Here is a 27957-nt window from a genome sequence, read left to right on the forward strand (position 1 = left end):
GAATCTGATTGGTCAAAAGGAGGGGAATAGAAGGGACATAACTCATAATAGCCACTGGTGGTGCTACGATCGGGCCCAGAAATTTTCAGCCTAGTTCGACAAGGGTGGAAACTGGACTTTTACAGTCAGTCACCTCTCTTTGCTTGGGAAGGTCACAAAATGTGGATATGACCGAATGTGTTCGGTTGCAATGGTGGCTGTGTGGTGATTCTAATGAGAACCGTTGTTACAATGATAGTTACTGCATTTACATCACATTTAAAACTATTCCTTTGCACTTCGTAGCTATACACATGATACACATGATACTGCTTACATTAATTCAAATAATGTTTCTTTTCATTCAAACAGATAGGAGGGCCTGAGGCAAATCATCAGAATCCCTGCCATTTCTTACTGTTACATCAAAGAATCATTTTCTTCAGACATTAACATGATTAAATAACATGAACACAATAATAATTGCATACTTTTGCTTGTACCGGCATGGATGCCGGCAATTTCCACTTTCTCTAAAGCATTTTGAGTTCCTGGTTGGAATGGCTGCAGTGCGGAGACATTGCTAGGAGTCAGCAGATTTCTCATGTCAGTTGATCAAGGGCTGCACCCTGAAAGCATTGGAGTTCTGTAATTAAAAGGAACGAAAGCTTTAATTGTTCATGTTGGCTATAATGAGGTTAGTTATCACGATCATTTATTTGAACATGGGGAAGATTTAAAAAGAAAATTATCTACTATCAATATGAGTAGGGCTGCATCAAATACAATATGAGGCAAATATTATAGTATCACGAATATAGCATAACGAATATGAGTATTTATTCGCGAATGCAATAACAAGTCAGCAGTTGATGTATTATTTATTATATTCAGTGAAACAATAACCAAATAAATTATTTGACATGGTTTGACCATGCTGACAGTGTAAACATATCTAATATTTTGACGGGTGGGAAGTTGCAACAACAGACCCCTAACCCCCCTCCAAATGATGCAATCTATTAATGCCCCAAACAATTATAACTTACACTGCATAATAATTCCAGTTACTTCCCCTATTCTGAAGATTAGAACATGTGGGTGCAAAAACATGTTATTCTTAATCAGATAATCTGTAAATGTAACCTGTTTTTGATTACTGTCAGGTATCTAGCAATAACATTTCCGACTTTAGCTACTGTGTCATTTAGTTTAAATTGTGATGGATATTTTGGATGCTTATAAACATGTATGCCTTATTTCAGAATGAAACATGACCCAAGCTGTGCTACAGTCGGGACATGTTGGTGTACAGTCATGACAAATGTCTTGTGCCTTTATAATTCACATGCTTCAGTTCAGTTAAAATATCGAAGACCTCACATAAGCGTCTGATGGCAAATAAAGAGTATCCAGATAGTGCAGTAACCATTTCAAATACTATGTAACCATTTATTACAACAAAATGCAACAGGGCCCCTACAACATTAATACGTCCTATGTTTTATTTCCATGGATATTCACAGACTTAGTGGTACACCGGCATCACTCCATCGGAGAAACTCGCTTCGTTATCAACAGACAGACGACATTTTTCTTGTCATAGCGTATACACAAACCTCACGTAGGGGTTTGCATAGGTAGATTATGCCTCGTAGACGTACCTTCAATAAATGCAAATCCTGTACAATAAATATGATCAGAATAATTGATGATCAACCATAACTAAACCGCAATGTTTTCAAAGTACCGCCATCTTTTCACACACGTGCAGTTTTCGACTTCTGCGCAGGCGTTTGCACAGGAAGTTGATGAATACCATTTCCTTCAAACACACTCGGCTCGTCCGTAGGTGGCGGAATATGCCGAGTGGAATCTGAGAGCTCACACATTCACTGTCTAAAATATTTCTTCTTGTTTTTCTCAACAGACAGTCTTTATTATTATTTCCTTCCTTTGTTACCAGTAGATCTATACTTAGATCTCGAAGTTCATAAAATGGTGCGATATCAAGACTAGAAACGCCGTCTACACCACACTACTGACCTCAAAACCAAAACCAGTTAGATTCTATATTATATAAATGAATATCTTTGTAATTAGTCAACACAAATAATTTTGTTTCATTCATTTCCTGTTATCGAGAAGGTACTATCTTGTCCAATATGTTCTTAAAAAACAAACTCATTTGTTCTGATGCAGTAATTGCTTAGAAATTCGAAAACATAACAGATTCAACTAAAGATGCCACAGTTTTCCTCCATGTTTTACACGTACTATTACTTTTTTATACATTTCCTGTACCATTAGATCTTTCCAAGCAGATTCCATACACATAAAGTACCCATCCATCAATGAATTAAGTCAGTCAGTTTTTTTAATGCACTACAGTAGCCATAAGCAGTGGTTGTCATATGTCTTTATTATTTTTTTAAACGCCGTACTCGGCAATATTCAAGTTATGTGAACGCAGTCTGTAAATAATCGAGTCTGGATCAGACAATCCAGTGATTGACATCACGAGAATCGATCTCCGCAATTGGAATACGATGACAGGCAATTGGCAATAAATATCAGTTTATATACTATATTTTAAAAAGATGCTGCTAGTGTATTTACCGTGAAACTCTTTGGAATACATTATTTAGAAGCATTATTTTTTAATTACATACAAAGATTTGCAATGTTCACGAAGTCGGTCAATTTGCACATGGAAAACGTTTTGTAAATAATAAAGTTCGGGTCCGTCTGTGGACGTCGTCGTCACAAAGTATTGATGGCCGAGTTCTTGTCTGTCTCCTGATTGGTACCAGTTAAACCAAATTAGTATGCCGGGTGAGGGTATATAATTGTCACACCCATGAAGGAGTGTACCTGTGTACACCTGCTCCTGTTAACTGAACACTCTGTATATTGTTAGACATGGCCCATCAATTAACTCGTCATTATTGATTACTCTGCTTAATTGGGGTACAATACACACATGCAAACTGTTTGATTGGCATTCTAGAAGTTGGTGAGTAACTAAGAAAACGTACTTGTACTTTATGGATAACAACTTCTGGTTTATTGCGTATGGCCATATATGCAAAAAAAACATAAGTTGTTATCTATTAAGTTTACGTTTTCTTGCTTAATGCAAACTGCAGTTTGTGTTTAGTAACTGGAAGACCCTAAGAGTTAGATATGACAATGTGCAGCAAGATGTCGGAAGACGATTTCAATTGGTTATTTATTCCTGTGAAGAGTTTGGGTTGTTTTTTGGTTGATTGACTTCTGTGAAAACAGTTAACGGCATGAAGAAGAAGAAGAAGAAGAAGAAGAAGAAGAAGAAGAAGAAGAAGAAATTGTTTATTTTTGTCTCACCCATGGTCACAAAATACATTACACCACAAGATAAAACATGGCCACCCATTCAGGGTTATGAGAGACATTTAACATATAAACAAATTATAAATTAAATCACATATTTAAAAACATAAGTATTGGGTCACACGAGCAACCTGCATTTACAATATCAAATATTACCCACGATATAATATCTAAATATAACCTGCAATACAATGCTTGAAGACGACCCGCAGTGTCGTTTGGTCAAGTACAATGATAATCGTTAACTAGTTTTATCGGAAAAGAAGAAGAAAATATAATGAAATTCTATGAGAGGTACTATACGAGTCGCATTCTCCCACAATCAAAGGGATATTCAGCCATCTTCCTTTTGTAATTCGCGATAGTTTCAATAGGTTCTGAGATGCCCTCACGGGAAAGTTGGTGTAAGTTTCAAACAATGGAGAATCTTAATATAAGTTTATGATATTGACCCTCAGATGAGTTGCATACTTCTTAACGCTATGTTTGAAATAATTTGTCTTTAACCATTCTTTCATTTTAGACAATCCAAGATTTACTATATGAGTAAGGAATATCGATCGAGACAGGCCACAAATACAGAGGCTAAGTTTGATTAAACAAGGGATAAATGCTTTAGTTACAAACCTAGTTCTCAATGATGACATGTTTGCCCTTACGTATGGTGTTGATTTTCTGAATTTCTGATAGCCGGTTTGATGATCGCCCCGATATCCGTTATTTTGTGAAGTAAAATATATCATTTAACGTAAAAATAACGCAATGGAAAGCGATATCCACGTTATATGCCTGTGGTGAAGACATCAACTTTCTTGTAAAGAATCCTTCCTGCATTTCGCAAATGCAGGAGCTTTAACAAGGGACGTAACTCTGCCTTTACTAATCATGTTCTCGGGGATATCCTCGTTCCATATGTGAATCCCAGTTTTATAAGTAACGGCCCAGAATAGCTTCAGAGGCAACACACAAGCATGCTAGCGACCTCATTTCTGTAGGGAACCTGTTCGTGTGTAGTCATTGTGATCAACTTGTCGCTTGATGTGAAAGAATGGAATACATATTTCTACACAGACTTGATGGAATATTTTGTTGACATTTGTCATTATGAGGATAGAGACAGCTGAGGATTATACTAAAACTCGGGAACAAAATGGATAATCTGGAAGGTAAGATGTCACTTTATTTTTATATCGATCGTTCGACAACTGGTTCACCTGCCCGCAATCAGGTAATCCTTGATCCCAAATATCCAGGTGTGCTTTCTTGAACTGCAGTTTTTCAAGTTAGTTTGTCTTTTTAACAAAGATAATCGTGTTTAACAGGTGGTTGAAATTTGACACATCCAAAAGCGATTGGCTATCCCAGAGCAGAGATGATCTCAGGGTGGACGGTGTGTGTGTGTCATGTGTTGTCACCGAAATTACACATTGGGATGTTACAACGATCTTGCTAACTTGTCGGCAAGGTAGATAGAAAGGACCTCATTTGCTTATTCAAAAAGCAAAATATATGTCAGAATTTATTAAGGCTATATGAATGAATTTATAAAGTTCTTAAGTAATATAATTTTGATTTCTGAAATGTTATAATGAATGTGTACAGTCTATTTGTACAACCTTTGTAGATATATCTGAACAGCTGATAATGGCGGACTGTTGATCCAATACAAACAGTTACTTTAAAGCTATAGAAATCCCTATCAGTAGACAATAGTTCTACATCGCACATTGGTCGCAGATCGTGAACAAGTCTCAGTGTTAATTTTAGCAGTGTAAGCATTGAGGAGGATGAATTTGGCTGTCCAGCTGTCATTTCTCTGTAATACATTTCTAGGAATATAAGTTTTGTTAATAGAACCTAAATAGAAAGAGTCGGTAATGAAAAGTGTAGTGCGTCTATTTATAGACATATGTAATTAAGAAAGTGTTAGTCTTTGAATGAGGTAATTAATGCGTGGAGTGTTACAAGCCTGACTTTTTGAGTGGAATGAAAAGAAAGAACAAATAAAATGGGATAATATGATTATGTAGAAATTATCTGAACTTATATTTTACAATGCTGTGTATATTTATTGGTATATTTATTTGATTTTAACGAATATTCAACAGAAATAGTAATATTGGACAAGAGAGTACCACTCAAAGGATCCTCTCTTGACTTATTATTACTTGACATAGGATTAGGTCATGCACATTTCAGCCGACGTGTTGATAACATGTGACGAATACAGGTAGTTTGTTGTGTATTTACAGGACAGTCTTTTATGTCCATTGCCATATTTCTGTGATACGAACCTTTTAATTTTCTATACAGTTTAAACATTTTCTATTGCCTTAAAAGAGGAACAGTTATTGCTACCGTTTCGTTATCATCCCAGCACACACTGAAATACTTCCAAATGATACTTTCCCATAATATTTCTGTTTCCTTTTAGAATATTTTTCAAGTCATGTTGCGCCGAGTTATTCGTCTTCAATTCGCCTGTGTATTTAGACAAATTAACCCAGACCAGATAAGCGTTTAATTCACTACACCCAACATCTTAAATATCTGTGTTAAACACATTAGAAGTCACCTCTGAGAAGAAACTTGTTCAATAAAAAAGAGAGACAGTATACTTGAACAAGCAATACATCAACGTTTCTTTAGAAATGTAATTTTATTGAAGTTCAGTGGACTTACAAGTCTGATATAACAAAATATTTTATTTGTCACGTTTTGTCTATTAGTTCTAAAATCCTCACCACGCTAATTAACTCTCTCTAACCGTGTGGGACTTATCTTAAAGATCTCCACACAAACTCTCCCATTATGTAGAACGAGAGAGGTATTGTCATTATTCAAGAGGGGAACTTGGTTGTCTGGTTGGTCACACAAAATAATTGCCCTGGGTGATCTATCCTTGGCAAGGACACGACAGGGAGTAGTTTTATTTCCTCACCAAGTACATTTACAGCAATGGCAGGATAATCTTCTCCATTTGGTTGACCAACTTGTCCAGTTGATATGGAATTATTTGATCTTCTGTTGGGCATGGATCAGCAATGGTAACCAGAGATCTCTTTGTATGAGAGAAAATATGTTTGTGTTAACCATTCAGCGTTAACTATTCAGGAAGAGTGTTGATCCTGGTTGACATGTGTTTTTTTCCCTCCAAAGCTTTACAATCTCTCTATCGTGATGTATTCCATCTATATAGAAATGTCTATAGTTACTGATCAGGCTTTAATATTTAGAGAATAAAGTATTCAGATATTTTCAAGTTTTGGGATTAAGTCAAATTTGTTAATGGTTATAATGATTTATTTTCTTACAAAAAACTTTTCAAGGTATTTGCTTATTTCTGATGAAAAGTTTAACCTTTTTGTCTTTTCTTTCACCAAATTGTCATCTTAATTGTCATTTGTCAAGTTGTTACTGCTGAGTTGATGTATGTCTAGGATCACACTTGCAACTCATTGACAAACTGCATCTGACCACAAGAAGAAGACAATATGTACTCAGTTTGTGAATGAGCTTGTTCAAATATGTTTTTTCTTTTCCCATTGTTTTAGGACTTCCACATGTCCATGTTGTGTGTGTGTCTTCCTGGTCGGTCTCCAACACAACATGTTCTGCAGGTAGTGATAAAAAAAAAACCAGGAAGAAAATTCCTTTAAAGATTAGTGAATATTTGCTACGTGAGTCAAACAACATGAACAAGACTGTATTTATTTTCCTTTTGTCAATAAGCTAATCTGTTATTCTTTGTCGGAGTAACGATTAGATCCTCAGGTATTTTTTCCCAGACCTTGAACGCTACTTACATTACAATCTCCCCATATTGTTTGGTACAGGAACTTGGGTATACTGTGAATCCTTTAAACGTGAATTCAGTTACCTTAGAACATCATTAAATTAAAGGCGATCGTTACATATGCTCGAATAAAGCTAAGTTGGATGATATCGTAAAAAAAGAAATATCATACTTCTAACATGTCTAAAATGATTTTGTTTTGAACTTCATTAAATATTTTAAAAAAAACAATCTACTAAAAAAATAATCTCAAGATCTTAAAGTTGTTTTAATCAGTTCAGCTTTTCCATTTTGTACCCAGATATGTAAACGCATTTGCGAAAGGGATGTATTTTTCCTCTCTAAAACTACAATCACATGTCAGCAAGTATTTCAAGATTTCAGGAAGTGTAGTAGAACTCAAGGCATTATAAAAACATGGCGGCTCCAAGTAGGTCAGAGGTGAAGAAATAGAAGCAGTGAAACAGCTATAGGAGATGTATCCCACTTATCACAGGCTGTGTTCTACAGCAGATTATATCACTTCACGGCAGTCAAGCTAGCAGAGAAGATGGTGAGGTGAAATGGGGTTTAAAATCGAGTCCAAGATTATTGCACTTATATAGCGAAGTGCATGCACGTGTGTGTGTGTGTGTGTGGCTGCTTGTACTAGCCCGGACTGATGCCGATTTATAGTGCTAGCTTACTGAGATACCATGCCGCAGTTTAACATGAATACCCCACTCAGACACAGTATACTGACTCCGAGCCGACCAGTCCTTGTTTTAGCCACTTCTTTTTGTATGACGCGGTCGGGGATCGAACCCCGGGCCTTCCGCTCTCCGGGCGGACGCTCTACCACTAGACCACGGAGACGGTCGCAGAGAAGAAGTTTCAGGCTTCTCGACTTCAGGTTTATGAATACTGATATAAGATGCTGTGTGGTTAGAGTCGAGGGTGTTTGTTGTTTAATCCCACACTCAGCAATATTCCATCTCTATGACGATCTGGGCCAGATAGTCCAGCGATTGACATCATGAGCATTGACCTACACAATTGGGATAAGATGACATCAACCAAGTCAGCGAGTCTGACAATCCGATCTCGTTAGTGGCCTGTTACCACAAGCATGGGTTGCTGAAGACCTGTGAATTCTAACCTGGATCTTTATTGGTATGGGGTTGGGTGGATGTGGTGTGTGGGATTTGAGGAAATAGGTGGTGTTTTGGGTTGGGTAGGATAAGCTTGATGCATTGTGAGACGAGAAATTTTGAACTGAGGTTACTGTATCAAAAGGTCCTATTTCAAAACAAAGTTATGTGATTTCTTAATGTATGAACAAATATTGATAAATTGATACATATCATTAATCTCATGTATTTTTTTTATATATTTCCATGAATGGTCTGCAGATTCTAAGGTGATCATCATTTTCTGTGATATTGATTATCATCATCATAATCAATAAATTGATGTATTTTGACAAACAAGTCTCTTGACCTTAGTGACTTAGTGTTCAGATACTGTGCTTAGAAACACATTAAACTTTGATAGCGATTTAGAGTATTATCGGATTTGTTTCGTCTGCACACGTTATTCTGATGTTAATTTTGATACTGAAAGATGATGCTACTTCCATATCAGACTGTGCTGAATATTGCCTGGTGGTGCCGGGCATTGACCTCTCCAAAAACATATGCACTTACGTTTTTGTGCAATCATAAATATTGGACATCAAGCTCTATTTTAATAACATCATCACAAGTAATCCGTTTCTTGACCCATCAATCTCATTAAAATCAGATCTTAGTTCTTGCTATGCTAAACAAAGATCTGAGGACATCCCATTAAGGGTCACATCAGAACGACCTTTCATCCAACAAACCAGATCATGAAAGTGACAGTCGGAATGTGTTTTCTAATCATGCAACCACGAAATATTTAACACGGGGTATTCTGAACGACAGTTACAGGTTTTATGATTATATCCATACAATCTAGGCCTTCTATAAGCCATTCCAGAATGTTCTTCTTATCAGTTTTAATTTTTTTAATCGAGAATAAGTCAAAATATGTTTCGAAGTGTAGTCGCCAGTTTGAAACTAGTGGGTTAAAGCTCGAGAAAGCTGCCTTCTGATTGGCTAATGTCGATTTCTTGTCAGTCATTTCATTGGTCGGTCAAAATTCGTGAAAGGTCGTTCAGACGTGACGATCTTTGTTTAGTGGCAGCGAAAAGTAAGATCTGATTTTAGTGAGATTGTTGACCCATAAGTATTCAAATCGATCTTAGCATCCTCAAACTCTGTCTGACTTTCACTTAGTGGATTAAAATACCAGAAAAAGAACGCAGGAGAGGTTAGCAGCCAGTTTATTCAAGATTGAGGACATTCAGAAACACTTAAAGGTTTGCAGGAAAAATGTTTCGACCACAAATACATCATGAAATGTGACATAATGCAGAATTGATAGTTTTACAGCACTTAGATCTTTTCCTCAATCAGTTGATCGACCATGAGGGCAAACAATTGCCGATATAGTTCTCAGTCAATATCTGTATTGAGCCTGGTGTTGTCACAAGTTATTGTGCAAGTATTGATCACCAGTGTTGAGTAATTCAATTGAGACACTTAACCAACTCCAGGAGTGTGGGAATGGCCGAGGTGTGGGACTATGACATCAGCTGTGAAAGAGAGACAAACTTCTGGGTTTAAACGTTGCACTATAAAGGTTTGGTACAGGTTAGGGATGGGCCAATGGTTTAATTTGAAAAAAGTAGGTTAGGGCAAAATACCTCCAGCAGGAGACCTTCTGCAGACCTCCTGCAGACCTCCTGCAGACCTCCTGCATACCTCCTGCATTTGGGGTCCACAACTACTTCACACAAACATTAAAATGTATATTCTGCATCCCTTAACCCATGGTTCCATTTATATTCTCTGGGACATTGATGATCATCCAAAATGTCCAACTTATTTTGTTCAAATTTGGTAATGATTTAGAAGAATGTCCCATCAAAGATGATAAAATTATGAAAATGTCCTTATGCCATTTGTCTGTACTGTAACCATCGGAGGTAGAATTTGAGCCTTGTCTGAAGAGTGATAGCACTTACATGCCCAGGAAAAGCCTGAATTCCGCTCACCTCTCAGCACACTCTTGATTCCTTCACAGTAGATGAACATACTCAGGCTAGCAAACTAAAATGTCTCTTACTTAAAATGATTGTCACCATTTAGTCCCAGAAATGTAGTCATCTCATTTAAAACTATATGCTGTCAGTGTATAAGATATAATCCAAACGGAGTGCAGAAGATGCATTATTTCAGCTGGAGCTGAGGCAGTCTAGACTTCCTAAATCATTCGAGTCCTGTGTTGGATTCCTTTCTTAATTCATTCTCTAGGGTCTGGGAGACAGACTAGTTTACCTTGACTATAACAGTGATAACAGATAATAACAGCCCCGAAAATGATGAAATGCTACTTTCCCTCAGGATACCATTTTAGATATTAGAAAAACTGAAAAAATGCCTCCATTACATCATAACCATAAATTCCTGTTTATGCTGAAAAACACACTTCTTTGATGGGCATTTAGAAGTTGGAGTACTAAGTAAGGATCCAGTATAACTACCGTATGCGACGTAATAAGTGCCCAGGGCGCTCTCAAAATTAGAAATTGGGGGCTCTTATTAGAATATAATTTTGGTAAGAAAAAAACAGACAGACAGACAGACAGAAGGGAGGAGGCAGTGACTAGGAACACCAGGATTTGCTTCACACATTGTACCCCATTGGAGACGCGAAGCCAGATCTTCAGCATTTATAGGCCAACAATAATGAGCTACAAAATATAGAAGCGAATGAGTGAACACTGCCAAATGGTGTAGTCAGCATCACAGGGATGAGAATGGGTACCGTATTCGACATAATAAGCGCCCAGGGCGCTCTCAAAATTAGAAATAGGGGGCTCTTATTGGAATATAATTTTGGTGAAAGAGTTGAAAGATCGTAAATTTCGTGGTTTATGGTGACAGCCTGAAAAGATACAAAAGAAAAGTCTGTGCGTATTATACACGACAGATATATTTTCCAGAATTTAATTGCCCATAATTAAGGGTGCATATAACACACGAATAAATAAGTGTTCATTGATCAATTGGAAGGGGTGCTAATTGGGATTGTTCACTAGCCAATATTAGCAAATATTGCCGTGGGCGCTTATGAGAGCAGGGCGCTTATTACGTCGAATACGGTACATCTGATTTCTACTCTCCTGTATAAACATTCCTCCAACCTGTATATATACTTGTCAACCATACTCTGTTTATCACTTGCTTGATAACGGTGTTAGAACCTACACCGAAACGTAGCTCTTAATTGTAATAAAGAAGCTGTTCATCCATAAATTCTTATCCTTACTGAAAAACATGCTATAAGATTTTATAAATTTTCCACAAATGTCCTCTTCACTCCTGTCTGAACCCATTAACAACAGATTCTGAAACTATTTCACTGCAACTGAATTCAAATATATACCACACTGAAGGAATCTAAGGCATATAGTGTCACATCATATTCAGGTTTGTGTTTGGCACACTTATCATTAACTCTGTTGTGACCTGAGAGATCCTAGGTTCCAAGACCGACGTCAGTGTATGCTCATGTACACCTACAAGTATATCACAAAGTGGTAACCGTCTCAGCCTGCGAACAAACACAACACATTAGCACATTAAGCATCCATGTGCTTGCATCTGAATGAACATACTAAATGGGGAACATCACGGCTGCGGTTTGCAAGTATTCGGGGGTCACTGGAACCCATTTGGATGTTTTTATGCGCGGCAGTTGAACTTAGCTGTTGGTGAATCAGTATGGCTGATATGAGTCGTGATAGGGCCTAATTTGGCTCTGGTGCCTCATGGACTTTGTTGAAGCAATACTTCCTTTCATTAAGTCCCAGTCCGGATGCAGTACGTATACAGATGGTACACACACAGCACACAAGTCGGGCATGACATTTAAACAAGAATTTTTTTTGACACTTGCACTTTAAGATGACCTGTGACTTGTACAGTGGTAGGGAATGTGTATCAGATGTTTGTTGTGGTTAGGGAACAATGGTATCAGTTGTTTGTAGTGGTTAGGGAATATGTATTTGTTGTTTTAGTGGTTAGGGAACATGTATCAGTTGTTTGTTGTGGTTAGGGAACATGTATCAGTTGTTTGTAGTGGCTAGGGGACAGGTATCAGCTGTTTGTGGTTAGGGAACATGTTTCAGTTGTTTGTAGTTGTAAGGGAACAAATATCTGTTTGTTGTGGTTAGGGAACATGTATCAGTTGTTTGTAGTTGTAAGGGAACAAGTATCTGTTTGTAGTGGTTAGGGAACAAGTATCAGTTTGTGGTTAGGGAACATGTATCAGTTGTTTGTAGTTGTTAGGGAACGTATCAATTGTTTGTAGTTGTTAGGAAACATGTTTATAAGTTAACATGCACAGTGATTGTGTTCAGCTGATTTGATTGAAAATTGTGAGTATTTGTTCGTCTTTGGAATCAGTGGGGACTTCATCATCGATTGTTTGAAATAGTAATGGAAAATGCCTGATGGTTGAATGTCCAGGGATGTATGTGGGATCAGATATTGGTTTAGTAAAAATGATTTGAAATAAACATCTGATAAATACATGATTATGAAGCACTTTCCCCAACCAGTCATGCGTTGAAATAAGTGGAACATTACTTATACTTGTTACCCTTCATGACAAGTGAACAAGATTGATTGACTCGAATACCAGGGATTAAGAGGTTGATATTCAAGTCTGCAGCAAATGTCATTAAAAATTCCCAAATTTGAATTAAATATCCCAATTTATCATGATTTATGTTGATATATTTAAGTAAGAACTAATTTTTTGACTTTGTAGAGGTAACTTGTATCTCACTGATAACAGTACCAACAGAAAAGAAGATGCTTTATGCTTTGTTTTGTATTATTGCTTTGAATGTAATCTCAAAATACACTGTTAACGTATGCTTGAATTTAAGAAAATAAGTTATTTCCCAAGTGTTTCCCAGTTTGTCTGCCACACCACGTTTAGAATCCAGAATAAATCACTGAATACAGAATAAGTGAACGAGTGTTTGGTTTTAATTATTTTAAGTAACAGTCAAGTGATGATATTGGACACCAAACTGGGCCTCGCATATTGTACCCATTTGGGAATCAAACCCAGTCTTCGCCAGATGAGCCATTGCTTAACCACAAGTGCACCCCAGCAACATGACATTACCTGATGGCTGAAGTGGTCACTGTTCAAACTCCAGTGTTCAGTCAGCTGGCAGGATCTCATGGTCCCGGTTTCAAATCCAAGGTTCCACCTGATGATGACCCATGGTTTGTCTGCACCATACACGTTCTCATTGGTTTCATGATTCCTGCATCCCTTTTGGGTGTCCTCCCTCACAAATCTGACTCACCTCCTTAAATCAAAATAAAAAAAACAACTTCCTGTTTCTCCAGATCCTCTGCCACTGTGATTGTCCCCATCCCATATATTTGTTTTAATTTATGAGCACTGTTAAGAAACTTTTTTTAACATACAATTTTATTTTTGCACCAGGTTCCCACTTTTTGCACAAACCTTGCCATTCAGAGTGTGTAAGATTTGTCGGAGGACATTGAGCTTCGGTCATCATGGCCTCCAATCAGTTTCTTACTATTTCCAAGCTGCACTAGTGGTTAAAGCGTTCGCTCATGTTGAAGACCCGGGTTCGATTCCCGACATGGTTACAATGTGTGAATCCCATATCTGTTGTCCCCCGCCATGGTATTGCTAGAATATTGCTAAAAGCGGCGTAAAACTATACTCACTCACTTACCAAGCCGCACAGGACATGGTCAAGGGAGGTTACATGGTACTTCAGGCAGTCATTTTCATAAATTTTTGACCAAATGACTAAAAAAAAAAATCACAAAATTTTCCTTACCTGTTAGGTCAGTTTTGAATGGCCTAACTGAATTGTTGTTCAAAACAGCAACAAACCCAACCTGCAGTAATCCAGGCTGTGTATAAGACAGCACACGGCATCAGCAACGTATAAGATATAAGGTTAAACAAATATTGGTTCAGTGCAACCAGCTTGGTTCATGTACATCCTGAAGAACTGATATGTACTCCTGTGTTAAATAAGTTGTGAAGTTGACAGTCAGATCACCTGGACGTAAATCAATAGCAATCATGTTTGTGTGTTCTGTCACAAATCTCAAGTGATCCAGCTCACCATGTTGTTATCAAGCCATTTCTTTGGCTACACACAATGTCCTAGTCCTGCACCATGACCGTGGAATATATTTATTTTATGAAAAAATAATAATCTAGAAATGCATACAAAAGCAAGTCTAGCCATCTCAAGCTAGCTCTATTCCACAGAAATCAGCATAGAGAATTTTTTTTATTTTTAGAGTCAAGAAGGATATTGTGTAATATAAGATTTCAGAGACTAAATGTTAGTCTAACAATGTCCTTGTGGTGGCGAAGTCCAGTGGATGGGAGCCTTGGGTTTCTTTGTCAATGATGATAACAGACGTGAGCGGCGGTGTTCAACTGTAGAACAATAATTTTTATCAACAATGACAGCATCTTGAGCTTAGGAATACCGGGGATTATTAACATGATAATTCAGGATTGAATTTGGTTATGTAATGTTGCTATCAGAGCTCCAGATAAGCTGCCTTCTTGAGGGAAATATGCAAAATGTATCATGTCCTCATTTGGGAGGGTTGTCAAGTCTGTCTCACAGTCTCTGAACCATATTATTTTCCTTTCCACCCAGCCCTTTCTGTAATGCTAGAGTTATAAATGAAGCAAGTCTAGATTTTCCCCAGGAAACCTGTCATCTCACTGGGGCTCCTTTTCAATTTATATGGAATTGTTTGTTTTAATTAAAATTATGTATTTGCCGACACAAAGCATAAGTAATAAGGCTAGGATTTTCCTTTCACATCCAGTTTCAGAGCATGATCTTTGTCATGATGTTGGTAAAAAAATGTCTGGTACCCTAAAAAACAAGAGTTTCTTTATCTTTAAAAGGGCCTGTGAGCACTGGAGAAAACTTTCACAGTGTTATAAATCACTTGACCTTCACTGCGACCTTTGCCCCATGTCAGGGTATATCCTACTGTAGGTGTTAGAAGAGGAGAAATATTATTGTGTCTTAGCAGAATAAAGATTTTCTACTTGCTTTGATAAATATTATTAGCTCAATAATAATCTTGTGTTTACTGAGTAAAGAGGTATGACCTTGGGGTTTCTTCTATAATGAGGAAGTTGACGAGGTACATACCTGGATCTGATATACAAAGAACGCAAATAATGGTGGAGGTACTGGATGTCTTTGTTGAAGGTTTCAGTTATGTTTGGCTGAACATGTGGTGCCTTTCAGGTGTCATTACATCATTCTCCTTACAAAATTTGCTGACGTTGCTGATATTGCATGTTATTTTAGCTTAAATTGTTGAAGCTGATGTTGATGTAGCTTACACTGCTGTTGTAGCCAATGTTGCTGTTGTTGCTGACATTGCTGTTGAAGCTAATGTTGCTGTTGTAGCTGACATTGCTTTTGTGACTGATGTTGCTGTTGTGGTTTGACAATGCTGTTGTAGCTGACATTGCTGTTGTAGATTAAATTGTTGTAGCTGATTTTTGCTGTTGTAGCTTACATTGCTGTTGTGACTGATGTTGCTGTTGTGGTTTTACGTTGCTGTTGTAGCTGAAGTTGCTGTAAATTATGAATTCTCGCAGTGTTGGATCAATAAATATATGTATAGACATACCTACACATTGGATTTAGGTTTGTGAATAATTTGTCACAATAATTATTTGTGTCAAGAATTATTTTTGTTTAAATCTAAACATTTTACAAAATATTTGGCTGAAATTATAAAATTAAATGTTCCACTTGTATCGATATTCCCTTATTGTATCAATTAGTGGTGGGAAATGGTTAAAATATCGGGATTGATTATACAGCAATTGATTAGTGATTAATGATCAGTCATGAATGAGTGAGTGAGTGAGTGAGTATGGTTTTACGCCGCTTTTAGCAATATTCCAGCAATATCACGGCGGGGGACACCAGAAATGAGGTTCACACATTGTACCCATGTCGGGAATCGAATCCGGGTCTTCCGCGTGACGAGCCAACGCTTTAACCACTAGGCTACCCGACCGCCCCAGTCATGAATGAGAACAGACACAATACTTCAAAACACAGTCTTAATACAAGTTATACTAAATTTAAGAGACTTTATTTTGGAAACTGAAACAAAGATATCAATGAAATCAATCAATTGGAACAACATTAGTATCAATACAGGCTTTGTATGCATACATATTGATATGTGGCTCTATCAGTCCTGAACATAGATCTGATAGGAAGAAGCACATCTCCCGGCAGCACCCCAACCACAGGACGCAGGTCATGCAGTCACTCCAGAGCATATGTTTACACACAGATAAGATAATGTTGATGTAATTGACTTGTAAACTTGTTCACAGCTTTAGGTTCCACCTGTTGAAGAGCTGGCAGGTTGAGAAAGGTCACAGCTGTTTTGTGGTTCGTCACATGTCCGAGTTGATGGTAGATGTTGGTCTTTGGGGTTAAAAATTGTCAAAATGTTCCCTGGATGCCTTTTCAGTTAGATGCCCTCAATTATTATTTCTGTTTGTCATTTGAGTTAATGGAACAGTTTATTTAAATTGACAAGTTGGAGCTGATTCAATCACTTGCATCACAGATAACCAAACATGAAATATTATTTCAAAATATTGTTGTGGAAGGATGTGAATATCTTCCCCCTGTTGCCGCAGTTGTTTTGAGAGGCTTGGTGTTCATCAGAGACCAGTAATGTCTGTGTAAGTCAGGGTGGTGCTCCATCAATTTCATACATTCTGTCATATTTCTCATGGAGGTTCTTGTACTTATCAGACAATGGAAGAGGATAGGCTTCCTAGTTGATGAATTACCATGGCATGTATGGTCTTGGGGTGCATCTCTGCAGGAAGACGGCAAACACTGGGACTTCTGATCTTTGAATCAATAGAATAATGGGCAGCCACTTGTTTCATTGCCCATTTGAGACCAATAGCTGTCAGACGGCCATTTCCTCAAACACATTTAGTTGCCTGGGGAATGGTTTCAGCATGTCCTTCCATGTTTATCCGAAATAACATTAGTCTTCTGGGAAATGTTATCTATGTAATTATGAGCCTTTGAATGTCAGATGGTTATGTACCCTCACAACTGAATAATTTTGTACAAATGGTACAGTATGGTGATAATGATCATTATGAATTATATTTATGTTCACCGTTGAAAATATACAGAATTTTGTGATAAGGACATTTTCTTGCTGTTTTCTGGTCAGTGAATGCATTTGCTGCCATGGTTGCATGCTTTCTTCTGAGACTAGTCTTTAGCATGTTTATGGATACACTGTGTAAGTCTCTGATACCGTGGTCCAACTGACGTCTGCTCCACAAGGTGGCGTCTGCTTCTGACCAGTGGTCAGCTGGATATTGACATAGAGTAGTTGACATCTGCTCAATGAATGTCCAGGAAAGGGACTAGCCAGGTGAAGGTTGTGACTTTGATGTCACCTTCATCATCAGCCTAGAGGGTGCTGTATCATACCTTATGTAATGATTGCTGTTGTGACCATCGTTATCTCAGCTGCTTCAATGACAGCTGGGAAGGTCGTCATGGTTTCAGGAAGCCTCTTCAGGAAATAGGTTTGGACTGTTTGCCAAAACTTGGAATATTTTTGTTTTCTGTGTTTGGTTTAAATAGTTTTCAAATTTAGAAGCTTTACAGCAGTCTTTGCCAAAATCTCCCGAGTCTACAAGCCAAAAGTTGTCTTTTGGCATGATCTTTAGGAGATTTTGGTATTGCTATTTTGACTGAACTTACTCGACTGAAAGAATCCCAGCCCCCACGCACCATCAATATCAACTGGCGGAGTGAACGGGTTTGCTTTGCATACTGACAGTGGTAAAACTATTTCAGTAGTTGTCTTTTGGTGATGTTTAAATAGAAAACTTTCAAAATTGATCAGTATGTGCCAAGGACATTGGAGTGTATACCAGCCGAACTTGGCTCTTTGCAATACTTTTTTGTACAATTAATGTTTTCATATGGACTTTCATTAACTGAACTTATATGACCAAACAAAATTTTACTGGACTCGGGATTTGGATTTGGCTGTAGTATACTGTTTATTAATTCCCACTAGTCTCTGGACATGATTGAATGCCTTGGGAACTGGTCACTTTGGCCTGGACTATATACAGGACTTGTGCCAGTCTCACACTGGTGAGTGGTATAATCTTGTGCATGCAAAGAATATTTGTTTTGCTCAGTAACCACTGCTGACTTGGACCAATGAACCAGGGGGTAAATTTAATTTGCTCTGTTTACCCAGATTATGGTCAATAAATACTCCAGCAAGTTAGGGCCAGCATCCCTCTCTTTGTTCAGAAATATGATGACATTCACCTGGAGGCAACAGAACAGTTACCTGTCCACAGGTATTGAGAGTGATGGGGCATTAGACGATGGGGATGAAGAGAAGGATATCGTTATCAATATCTGGGTCAGGCTGGTTTGAAAAGGAATCATTCTTTGATGAGAAGTAGAGCAGGGAATGTAGTTTGAGTGAATTTGTTTCGGGTTGTGATTGGAAGTGGGAGATACAAACTAGACTAACACTTAGTCTATGAAAACATTTCTTTAAAGTAATTGTAATTTTTATCTTCAAAAGAACCTTTCCTCTTCTGCTGTTAACTAGACTGCCTAGGCTTTTAGTTAAAAATCCCCTCCCTCCATCTCTTTCTCTTTCTCTCTCTCTCTCCCTCTCACTCTCTCTTTCCAACTACCTCTCTCTCTCTCTCTACTCTCTCTACCTCTCTCTACTCTCTCTCCCTCTCCCTTAAAAGATGGTACTTGTTGTTACCCTGTCTGGCGCTCGGCATAAAGGGGCTAAAACAAGGACTGGTCAGCTCGGAGTCAGTATACTGTGTCTGAGTGGGGTATTCATCATGTCCTAGTTGCACTGCAGGTAAAACATTGCTAGTGCAGGTTACTTTAATTGCCAGGTTGCACCCAGTGCCGGTAACATTTCCCCCATAAGTGGAAAACTGAATTCTTAGAACTGGCTGCAAGTCTTTTCGAATCCAGGAAACAAAAGTTAATGAAAATAGTGAAATACACAGGTGGTCTGAATGCAGTGAACTTGCAGAACTAATTCTTCACAATTACCACCAGAACAGTCACTCATGAGGTTACAACCACAACAAACAGACACTTTAAAACTTCTATTTATTGTTGTTTACTGGATAGCATGATGTGTAAAGCCATGTACAGATTTACCCAAAATAAATTCTGAAACACATTCTCAAGTTTATTTTCTCTTTAGATTTATTTGATATTCAAAATAACTGAAAATTCAGTGTTTCAATTGATGATAAAATGGCGCAGCCAATATTTTGGTGGTGCAACCTGATTATGTCCCATGGTTGCACCTGGTGAAGGTGAAATTGTACCCTGTTATGGTCCAGCATCTAAAAGAACAAAATGCCATGTTCTCTATCATCAAGCAAGAAACCTAATTGTCCTCAATTCAAATGAACAAATGCTCACAAATAAATCGGCTGTTATCAACACGATCAAGATTAAACAGCTGAGCGTACAGCGTAGTCGGTCAATCATAGCTCGTGTACATCTTCCTCCAGCCTGACTGGGCAGCGTGAATGATCACATGATATGTCAGTTAATTACATCTCAATTATTGCTTCCTCCTCAAGTACTTCCCATTGTGACCAAGTGACCCTTCTGTCCCACTCTGATGGGCTTACATAACACTGCTTGACTCAATCCTAGCCACACTGCCGACCGGCTTTCACCCAGTGGCTGTGTCACTTTCACAGATAAGATTGATAGTCATTAGCTATGCTTCATTTACCTGGGGGGAAGTAGGTTGCCGTGGTAACCAGGTGTGGTATTGTTGCAAAACGAGCGCATGTATTCATAACTAATTCAACGGGTTCAATTCAGTACAGCTTGTATTATCGTTATAGTTACATAGGTTTTTTTTAAAATAAATTGATTTTCTTTTCATTTTTCAGTTTACAGATTGATTCATTGCAGCTCAACAATAAATAAAAATAATTTAAAATGTTTTTCTCACTTTGAATGGAAAGAGATCATTTGGGGCTGATTAGTCTTAAATGATTGAAAAAGGATTTCAAATCGATATTTTTGTGCTAATTACGTTATGTGTTTATTATATTTTTAACTAAGTTGATACTAAAGTGGACACAATTTATGAATAACAACGTCTTTAACTACTGTGAAGGCTTGCCATGGTAACCAATTAAAGAAGTTGTTATCCATAAATTGTGTCAACTTTGTCATCCGTCAACTTCCAAGTAATGCAATTAAGTTGATACTCTTTGTAATATTTGGGTTTGTAGAATGATTTACTGTACATGGTCAATTGTTCCACTTGAATTATTTGTTTGTAAGCATGGTAGAAAGGAACACTTTAAAATTGTTAGATTTTGTATTTAAATTTTTAACATTGAATCAAATACATTCAGTATACATATTTTGCCCCTGAGGGTTTGCTTGATATATTTTCCTAGAGTCTGTAACACAAGCCTGACAAGGGTGGTGTGTTTGAATTCTTCATGGTTTTGTAATCTCAAACAATAACCCACGTCATTCTGCAGCTATTAAATTTCAAAATTTGGAAAGTTGTCGTGTGTGCGTGTATGTTTGTGTGTGTAATACTTCGCCTCGGCTGAGAAGTCATGTGACTGTCACGTGTCAAGTCACATGTCACATGTGACAGCTGAAACTGTGGCCCGGTATTGATGATATTTGGTCCATGGCTATCCATGCTGTTCCGCTTGATGCCACCTTGACATTGCCTAGACTGATAAATGAGACAATAATTCATTGTCAGCGTGGTTCAATGCAGAATTCAAATGAACTATGTCAAGGTTAAAATTATGAGTGGATTTTTAAAGAAAATCAGTCAGAAAAGTTTTTTGTCAAAATTTTATTATTTGTTTGTTATATCTGTAAATGCTTTGAAAAAAGATGCTTTTGAAAGAAAGAAGGTATGATGATTGTGTAAGCATGGCTTTTTATAGGATTAGTGTTACAGGATGTGTTGGTCAGGTATGGAAGTGGAACAGGTATATTGGTGTTGAAAATAATAATAAATCTTCATCAACAGCACCAGCAATATCCTCATCATCATACTGGTCGCATCTAGACTGATTATCATTAAACAATGGAATAAACATCACATGAGTGTCATACCCAATAATCCCCCCATGAAGCAGGGTACTGTTGAAATTTAGTCAAGAGGACTTTCATGAGCCTAATTTTAAAATATTAAGATTACCGTATTCAACGTAATAAGCGCCCAGGGTGCTCTCAAAATTAGAAATAGGGGGCGCTTATTAGAATATTATTTTGAGTTGAAAGATTGTAAATTTCGTTGTTTATGCCAACAGCCTGAAGTGTTTACATACGACAGATATATTTTTCAAGAATTTAATTGCCCATAATTAACACACGAGTGCGTATTATACACGAATAAATAAGTCCTGTGTACATTGATCAATCCGAAGGGGTGCTAATTGGGATTGTTCACTAGCCATTATATTAGCAAATATCGCCGTGGGCGCTTATTAGAGCGGGGCGCTTATTACGTCGAATACGGTAATTGTGTCCTTAGAGGACTGTAGCCGAAAACTTCAAAATTTCCAGGATCCTTTTAATTTCTATCAGTATTTGACAGCTAGGGGTACAGACTCGCACTGAGCCAAGTCACTTTGTCAAATGATAGTCTTGTAGAATTTAATTTTTGTGTGGGTATCCTTATTTATTCTAACCTTTCGGACAAGTAAATGATTCAGATGAAGTGGGATTTCTTGCTTGGCTTTTGTTATAAAGGCCCCTACAGTGAAGTGATCTTAGTGCAAAGACCGTCTTAAGTCTATTTTAACATGTGGGAGTTGTGGTCTTCTAGGTGCGGAGATCACTTAGTGGAACAGGGCCCTGAATGTTCTCAAAATAATATGTTTCAAATTGTTGAATGTTTGTTCTGTGCCAATCAGTTGATGAATTATAGATGTTAAAAATGTTTTTTCTTCATTATTATTTTCTTCACATCAACTTAGCAAATATTGACTTGAGGATTCATTTCAGTGTTGCTATAATGGGTTAGAATTTATTCAGAATGAAAGCTGGCCTAGTTTTCTTGTGTTCTAGAGTGAGTTACCCACACCTTGGGCTTCCAGCTCTTGACAGCATGAGTTGTCAAAGAATATCTATCGAGGGTCGGTTTTAAAGTAGCAATTTAACCTTCCTACATTGTCAGTTTAACTGCAGGGGGTCTTGCCATGCTTGCAGAGCACAATGCTCTTTTCAATATATAAAATGGTTTCAAAGTTTCTTTCCCTGAATCTTGTGGGAATGATGAAAATAGACATGTTGTGAAGTATGAATATTTATTGGATTTTTTAACTGATCCATGTATATGAATGCTGCAAGTGATTTATTTATATATTTTTTAATTAATATTTTATTATCATGGAACAGAATTATTTAGTAGGAGGGTAAACAGGCTCAATAAATTTATCTTCCTGGTGGGGGCACGGGTGGCCCAGTCGTCTAAGGCGCCGCGATTCGCTGTGCAGAATTGCGTCCCTTGGGCACGCCAGAAACCTATGATTGTGGGTTCGAATCCCGGTTCGCCCCGATTATGTTTCTAGGTTTGTCAGCACCATACCCGTGCTCGTGGGTTTCACCGAAGTGGTAAACGTCTGAGACCTGCATCACTTCTGGCTTTCCTCCCATATTAAGCTGACACGCCGTGATATAACTGGAATACTGTTAAAAGCGGCGTTAAACCAAAATCACTCACTCACTCACTATCTTCCTGGTTTATTAAACGTTCGTTTTCCGTTACGGGAGCAGATCTAATAAACACTGAAGTATTTCTAAGTGAAAGTTGAGTGGTAAAACAGTGCCTTTTGATGATTTTGGATCTTTATGTTTTTATATTTTTTTAATGTTTTCATGAAAAGTTGGACTTTACTGAAAATGAATCCTTCGAAGTGCTGGTTTCTGGAGCAGAACTTCAAAACCGTTGAATATTTCTGAATGAAACTTGCTATACAGATCAGTCTCATGGTGAACTGGTACCTTTTGATTTTGTTTGGATATTGAAATATGCTGAACAGCATTATTGTGTTCTTCACTGAACTGAAGGTAACCAATGGCAATGAACCAAAAGTGGGGTATAAGTAGCCAAACTCCATTTCCGAATTGCACCAGTCCGTGGGGATACGTCGTCTTCTGATTGCTCATGTTTATTAGCTCAGTCAAATTATTGTTGTGTTTCATGAGCAGTAAATTAATTTGATAATTAGGCATTTCACATGTACATCTTGAGTGATGAAGATGTCATCCAAACAATCATATGTATTTTGTAAATATTCCTCTCATCAACCTGGACAACAATTTGTGTGTGTTTCAGTTGGCTACCTCAGGTCATATCTACAGGTAACCATGGTAGCCACAAGAACCCATGCCATCAATAAAGCACTGTTCTAACAGAACAATGTACTTAACAAGTTGATATTTATCAATTATATTTTTTATGCCATATTACGTAAATATTCCACAGTTCTGTCCTCAACCTGTTACAGATTCACCAACCAGGGAGAGAGTATATATTTTCCAATTCTTGTTGATTCAACTCAGTTATTAATAACTCTTCTAGACATGTTTCTTGGTATTTGTCTACAGGACCAGCAGAGGCATCTGAGGTCAGACTTTTTTGTGGGGTGTTATGAATTCAAAAATATTGGAAAAATAAAAAAATTCAATAGTCCAATTTTTTTTGGTTTCCTCCAAATGTTAAGTAGGTAGGGATTTGTCATAATTTGTTGTTATGAAGTTTTTAAGATTATATTTCCAACAGGTTTTAATCATTGTATTTAAAATGATATTTATATCGATAGTTATTGTAAATGAGATTTTATTACCATTTGATTTGTTTCTAGCAGAGTAAAATAACCATAGCTTTTCATTATTTTAGTTCTTCACATTTAAATTTTTGAGTCGGCGGATTCATAAAAAAAAGGTCTTGTCTGAATTCTAGAAATGTTTGAGCCTTGAACTGAGAGACCTCGAATTTCAGTCTTATAAGTCTGTCTTTAGTTCTCAAGCGTTTAATCTTTGTGTGCACCTCTGCTGCCCTTTTGTCCCTGGGGGAACACTGACAGGCATTGGCGCTGGTTTCATGTCTCTCCAGATGGACATGCTTGGCTGCCTGCAACATCCACCTACAGGTGTACAGCAGCAAGCAGGTGCTTCCTCACTTACAGCAAAACACCTGTCGAATTTCAACACTTGTACATATACTTTTTGAAAACCAAAATGAAAAATGAAATATGAAACCATGATTGGAGCAGGTATGTATTTGTTTTAGGTTTGCGGCAAAACTTGTTGTTTGCTTGTCGAAACATCCAACAGAAATTTGATGGTAATTCAGCATTGCATTAATGCACATTAAGGCAGCTGTTGACATTAGAAGCATATTAAGTACCCCATATAGAGCCAGCGTGTTCGATGGCTGGTTTATGGGGGACGTATGGCGTGGCCATTATAAAGGAGTTATGGGTGGCAGGACAGAGGTTCACTTCTTTGAGGGGTGGTGGGGTAGCCATGAAGGTAAAGCGTTTGCTCGTCATGCCAAAGCCTGGGTTTCCTTCCCGACATGGGTACAATGTGTGAAGCCCATTTCTGGTGTCCCCCGTCCTCACTCGCAGTGATATTGCTGGAATATTGCTAAAAGTGGTGTAAAACTAGGCTCACTCTCTCACTCACATGTTTGACATTGCCAAGACGTTACTGATCTGATCATGTTTAATCCTGCTGAAGACCGGAGTTCGATCCCCGACATGGGCACAATGTGTGAAGCCCATTTCTGGTGACTCCCCTGCTGTGATATTGCTGGAATATTGCTATATTTCTGACAGAAATACGAAAAATGTTACAAACCCAACTCATTTACTGTTGCTATCGATAGAAAGAAATTATTTCAAATACTGTAATAAAACCTTTTGAAAAAAAATCTCTCTAAGAACTACTTAAAAAAATAATAATGATATAAATATGTTTGAAATTGGAAGTTTTGGCAAATAGTTTGGCTTTATTCTTGCTTAGCATCGTAGACAAGTAGTCAAGTCTTAAACTGTTTTGCACATGTTAGCAGCTTCAATAGTTTCAGGTAAAGCACAAGTAAATGTTCCATGGATGCAAAGAAAGAATGTATCAACGGATCATCAGATGCTGCAAGGTTGACACACGCAGCTGTCATCACCCATGTTGTCAGCCTTTGAAGTGTACTACATTGCTGACATGTTGACAACAGATTTTAGCATAGAGGCACAGCTGGAAATAATTCTATTGATCAATATGAAAACATTAAACATCCAAAACTGAAATGAAATGAAATTGCATCACAATGCTTTGCAGACCATTGTGATGTCATCGGTTACCATGACGTCACAATCAAATGACATCACTAATGGCCCTACTACTGAAGCTGTTAGCAGTACTTTTTACACTTCAGACACTGCTTATTCCTGTTGGTTGCTAAATAAAGCCTCAGAGTTTTTCCACTTTTATCCACTCGTGTTGATATAGTCTCTGTATTCATTTTTGAACAGGACAGTAATCATGGTCATTTGTGACCGGCAGGAGATGAGAAACACAAACAGAGATACAGATGACTTTACACAGGTAGATCCACTGACTTGAGGGGGTGGTGGGGTAGCCTAGTGGTTAGAGCATTTGCTCATCACGCCTAAGACATGGGTTCGATTCCACTCCTGGTACAATATGTGCAGCCCATTTCTGGTGTCTCCTGCCATGATATTGTTAATAGCTGTGTAAAACCATACTCACTCACTCACCCAGTGACTTAAACTCACGTCTACATTCAGCCATTACATTGTAAGCTGTGTCAACCATCCCACAAATATATTGTCATTCATTTGACTTTTGAACTATGTCCAACACAATTAAGATTAAACAAATAAGTTATAATGCCATTCTGCTGGAGAGGAAATTCCAAACAAACAAATCATGCTGTCAAATACCATTAACCCTTTAGGATGTGCTTGGGACAATATGTTCTGAGGATGTAGTTGGTAGTGATGGCGTCATGATGTGGGCCCCTCGAGACTGATGGTGGACTGCTTCGTTGTGTTGTACCTAAAGACATTAAAATGGTACTTGTTGTTACCCTTCCTGGCATAGATAAATCAAGGGATAAAACAAGGACTGGTCAGTGGGCTTGCACTATAAACTGGCCAAAGACCGGACTAGTACAAGCAGCCACACACACACCTCAACTCAACTCACCATGTGAGAGGCCTTTTGTGTATGTATGACAACTGGTAGTGAAGTCGGGGCAGTCGGGTAGCCTAGTGGTTAAAGCGTTCGCTTGTCACGCCGAAGACCCGGGTTCAATTCCCGACATGGGTACATTGTGTGAAGCCCAGTTTCTGGTGTTCCCCGCCGTGATATTGCTGGAATATTGCTAAAAGCGACGTAAAACCATACTCACTCACTTACTGGTAGTGAAGTCATGTACAAGTGAGGGAAGTCCAACCACATTGAGAGTTAACTGTTAAAATTGGCCTCTACCGTCACACTTGTTTGTTTTATGCGACCTTGTGTGGGATCAGTCTGCACCTAACTTAACAACAACAGCTGATGTTTTTGGAAATTTGTAATGATTTGAAAACGGTATTAATTGTATTTATGTTTCTGTGTCAAAAAACATTTCTACGGTTTTGTTTAGATACCCAGGGATTTACTGATCTATCTGTTGAGGTCTTTTGGGGGTGGGGGAAGGGAGGGGGGAGGGGGAGCTTATTATTGTTTATTCTTGACCTACACTGACCTACTTCTTGACTGTTTGTGGTGATTGAAAAGATGGATTAATCAGTGATCAATTGGATCTGGACAGTCAGAACAATCATATCTAATATGTCTAAGGGTTCATAGGTCTACGAGGGTCGTAACTCCCCAAGGTTAACATTGCCTTGCGACAGTCGTAGAGCTACACCTGTCGTAACTCCCCTAGGTTAACATTGCCTTGCGACAGTCGTAGAGCTACACATTTGGTAACTCCCCTAGGTTAACATTGACTTGCGACAGTCGTAGAGCTACACCTGTGGTAACTCCCCTAGGTTAACATTGACTTGCGACAGTCGTAGAGCTACACCTGTGGTAACTCCCCTAGGTTAACATTGACTTGCGACAGTCATAGAGCTACACCTGTGGTAACTCCCGTAGGTTAACATTGCCTTGCGACAGTCATTGAGCTACACATTTGGTAACTCCCCTAGGTTAACATTGACTTGCGACAGTCGTAGAGCTACACCTGTCGTAACTCCCCAAGGTTAACATTGACTTGCGACAGTCATAGAGCTACACATTTGGTAACTCCCCTAGGTTAACATTGACTTGCGACAGTCATTGAGCTACACATTTGGTAACTCCCCTAGGTTAACATTGACTTGCGACAGTCGTAGAGCTACACCTGTGGTAACTCCCTTAGGTTAACATTGACTTGCGACAGTCATAGAGCTACACCTGTCGTAACCATAGGTTAACATTGACTTGCGACAGTAGTAGAGCTACACCTGTCGTAACCATAGGTTAACATTGACTTGCG

At 38.1% G+C, this 27957-nt stretch overlaps 2 protein-coding genes across 3 annotated transcripts in view; one reads left to right on the forward strand and one right to left on the reverse strand.

The window, feature by feature from the left end:
* Positions 1–1767, reverse strand: part of LOC124115167 (protein ELYS-like) — a 52164-nt gene extending 50397 nt beyond the window's left edge. Inside the window, exons 1-2 of one of the 2 annotated variants that reach the window (XM_048394154.1) lie at positions 1644–1767; positions 471–608 (exon numbers count right to left, since the gene is read on the reverse strand). In XM_048394154.1, the coding sequence (XP_048250111.1) occupies positions 471–585 (115 nt within the window). In that variant the 5' untranslated portion in view covers positions 586–608; positions 1644–1767. Of the gene's footprint in view, positions 1–470; positions 626–1643 lie in introns of both variants that reach the window. The other variant, XM_048394153.1, reaches the window with a different exon arrangement.
* A 2535-nt stretch (positions 1768–4302) lies between these two features.
* Positions 4303–27957, forward strand: part of LOC124115168 — a 144442-nt gene continuing 120787 nt past the window's right edge. The window contains exon 1 of the mRNA XM_046476051.2: positions 4303–4517. Coding sequence (XP_046332007.2) covers positions 4502–4517 — 16 coding nt within the window. The 5' untranslated portion in view covers positions 4303–4501. The remainder of the gene's footprint in view (positions 4518–27957) is intronic.

Source organism: Haliotis rufescens, unplaced genomic scaffold, assembly GCF_023055435.1.
Source record: "Haliotis rufescens isolate VD_foot unplaced genomic scaffold, xgHalRufe1.0.p SCAF_13, whole genome shotgun sequence".
Lineage (NCBI taxonomy): Eukaryota > Metazoa > Mollusca > Gastropoda > Lepetellida > Haliotidae > Haliotis > Haliotis rufescens.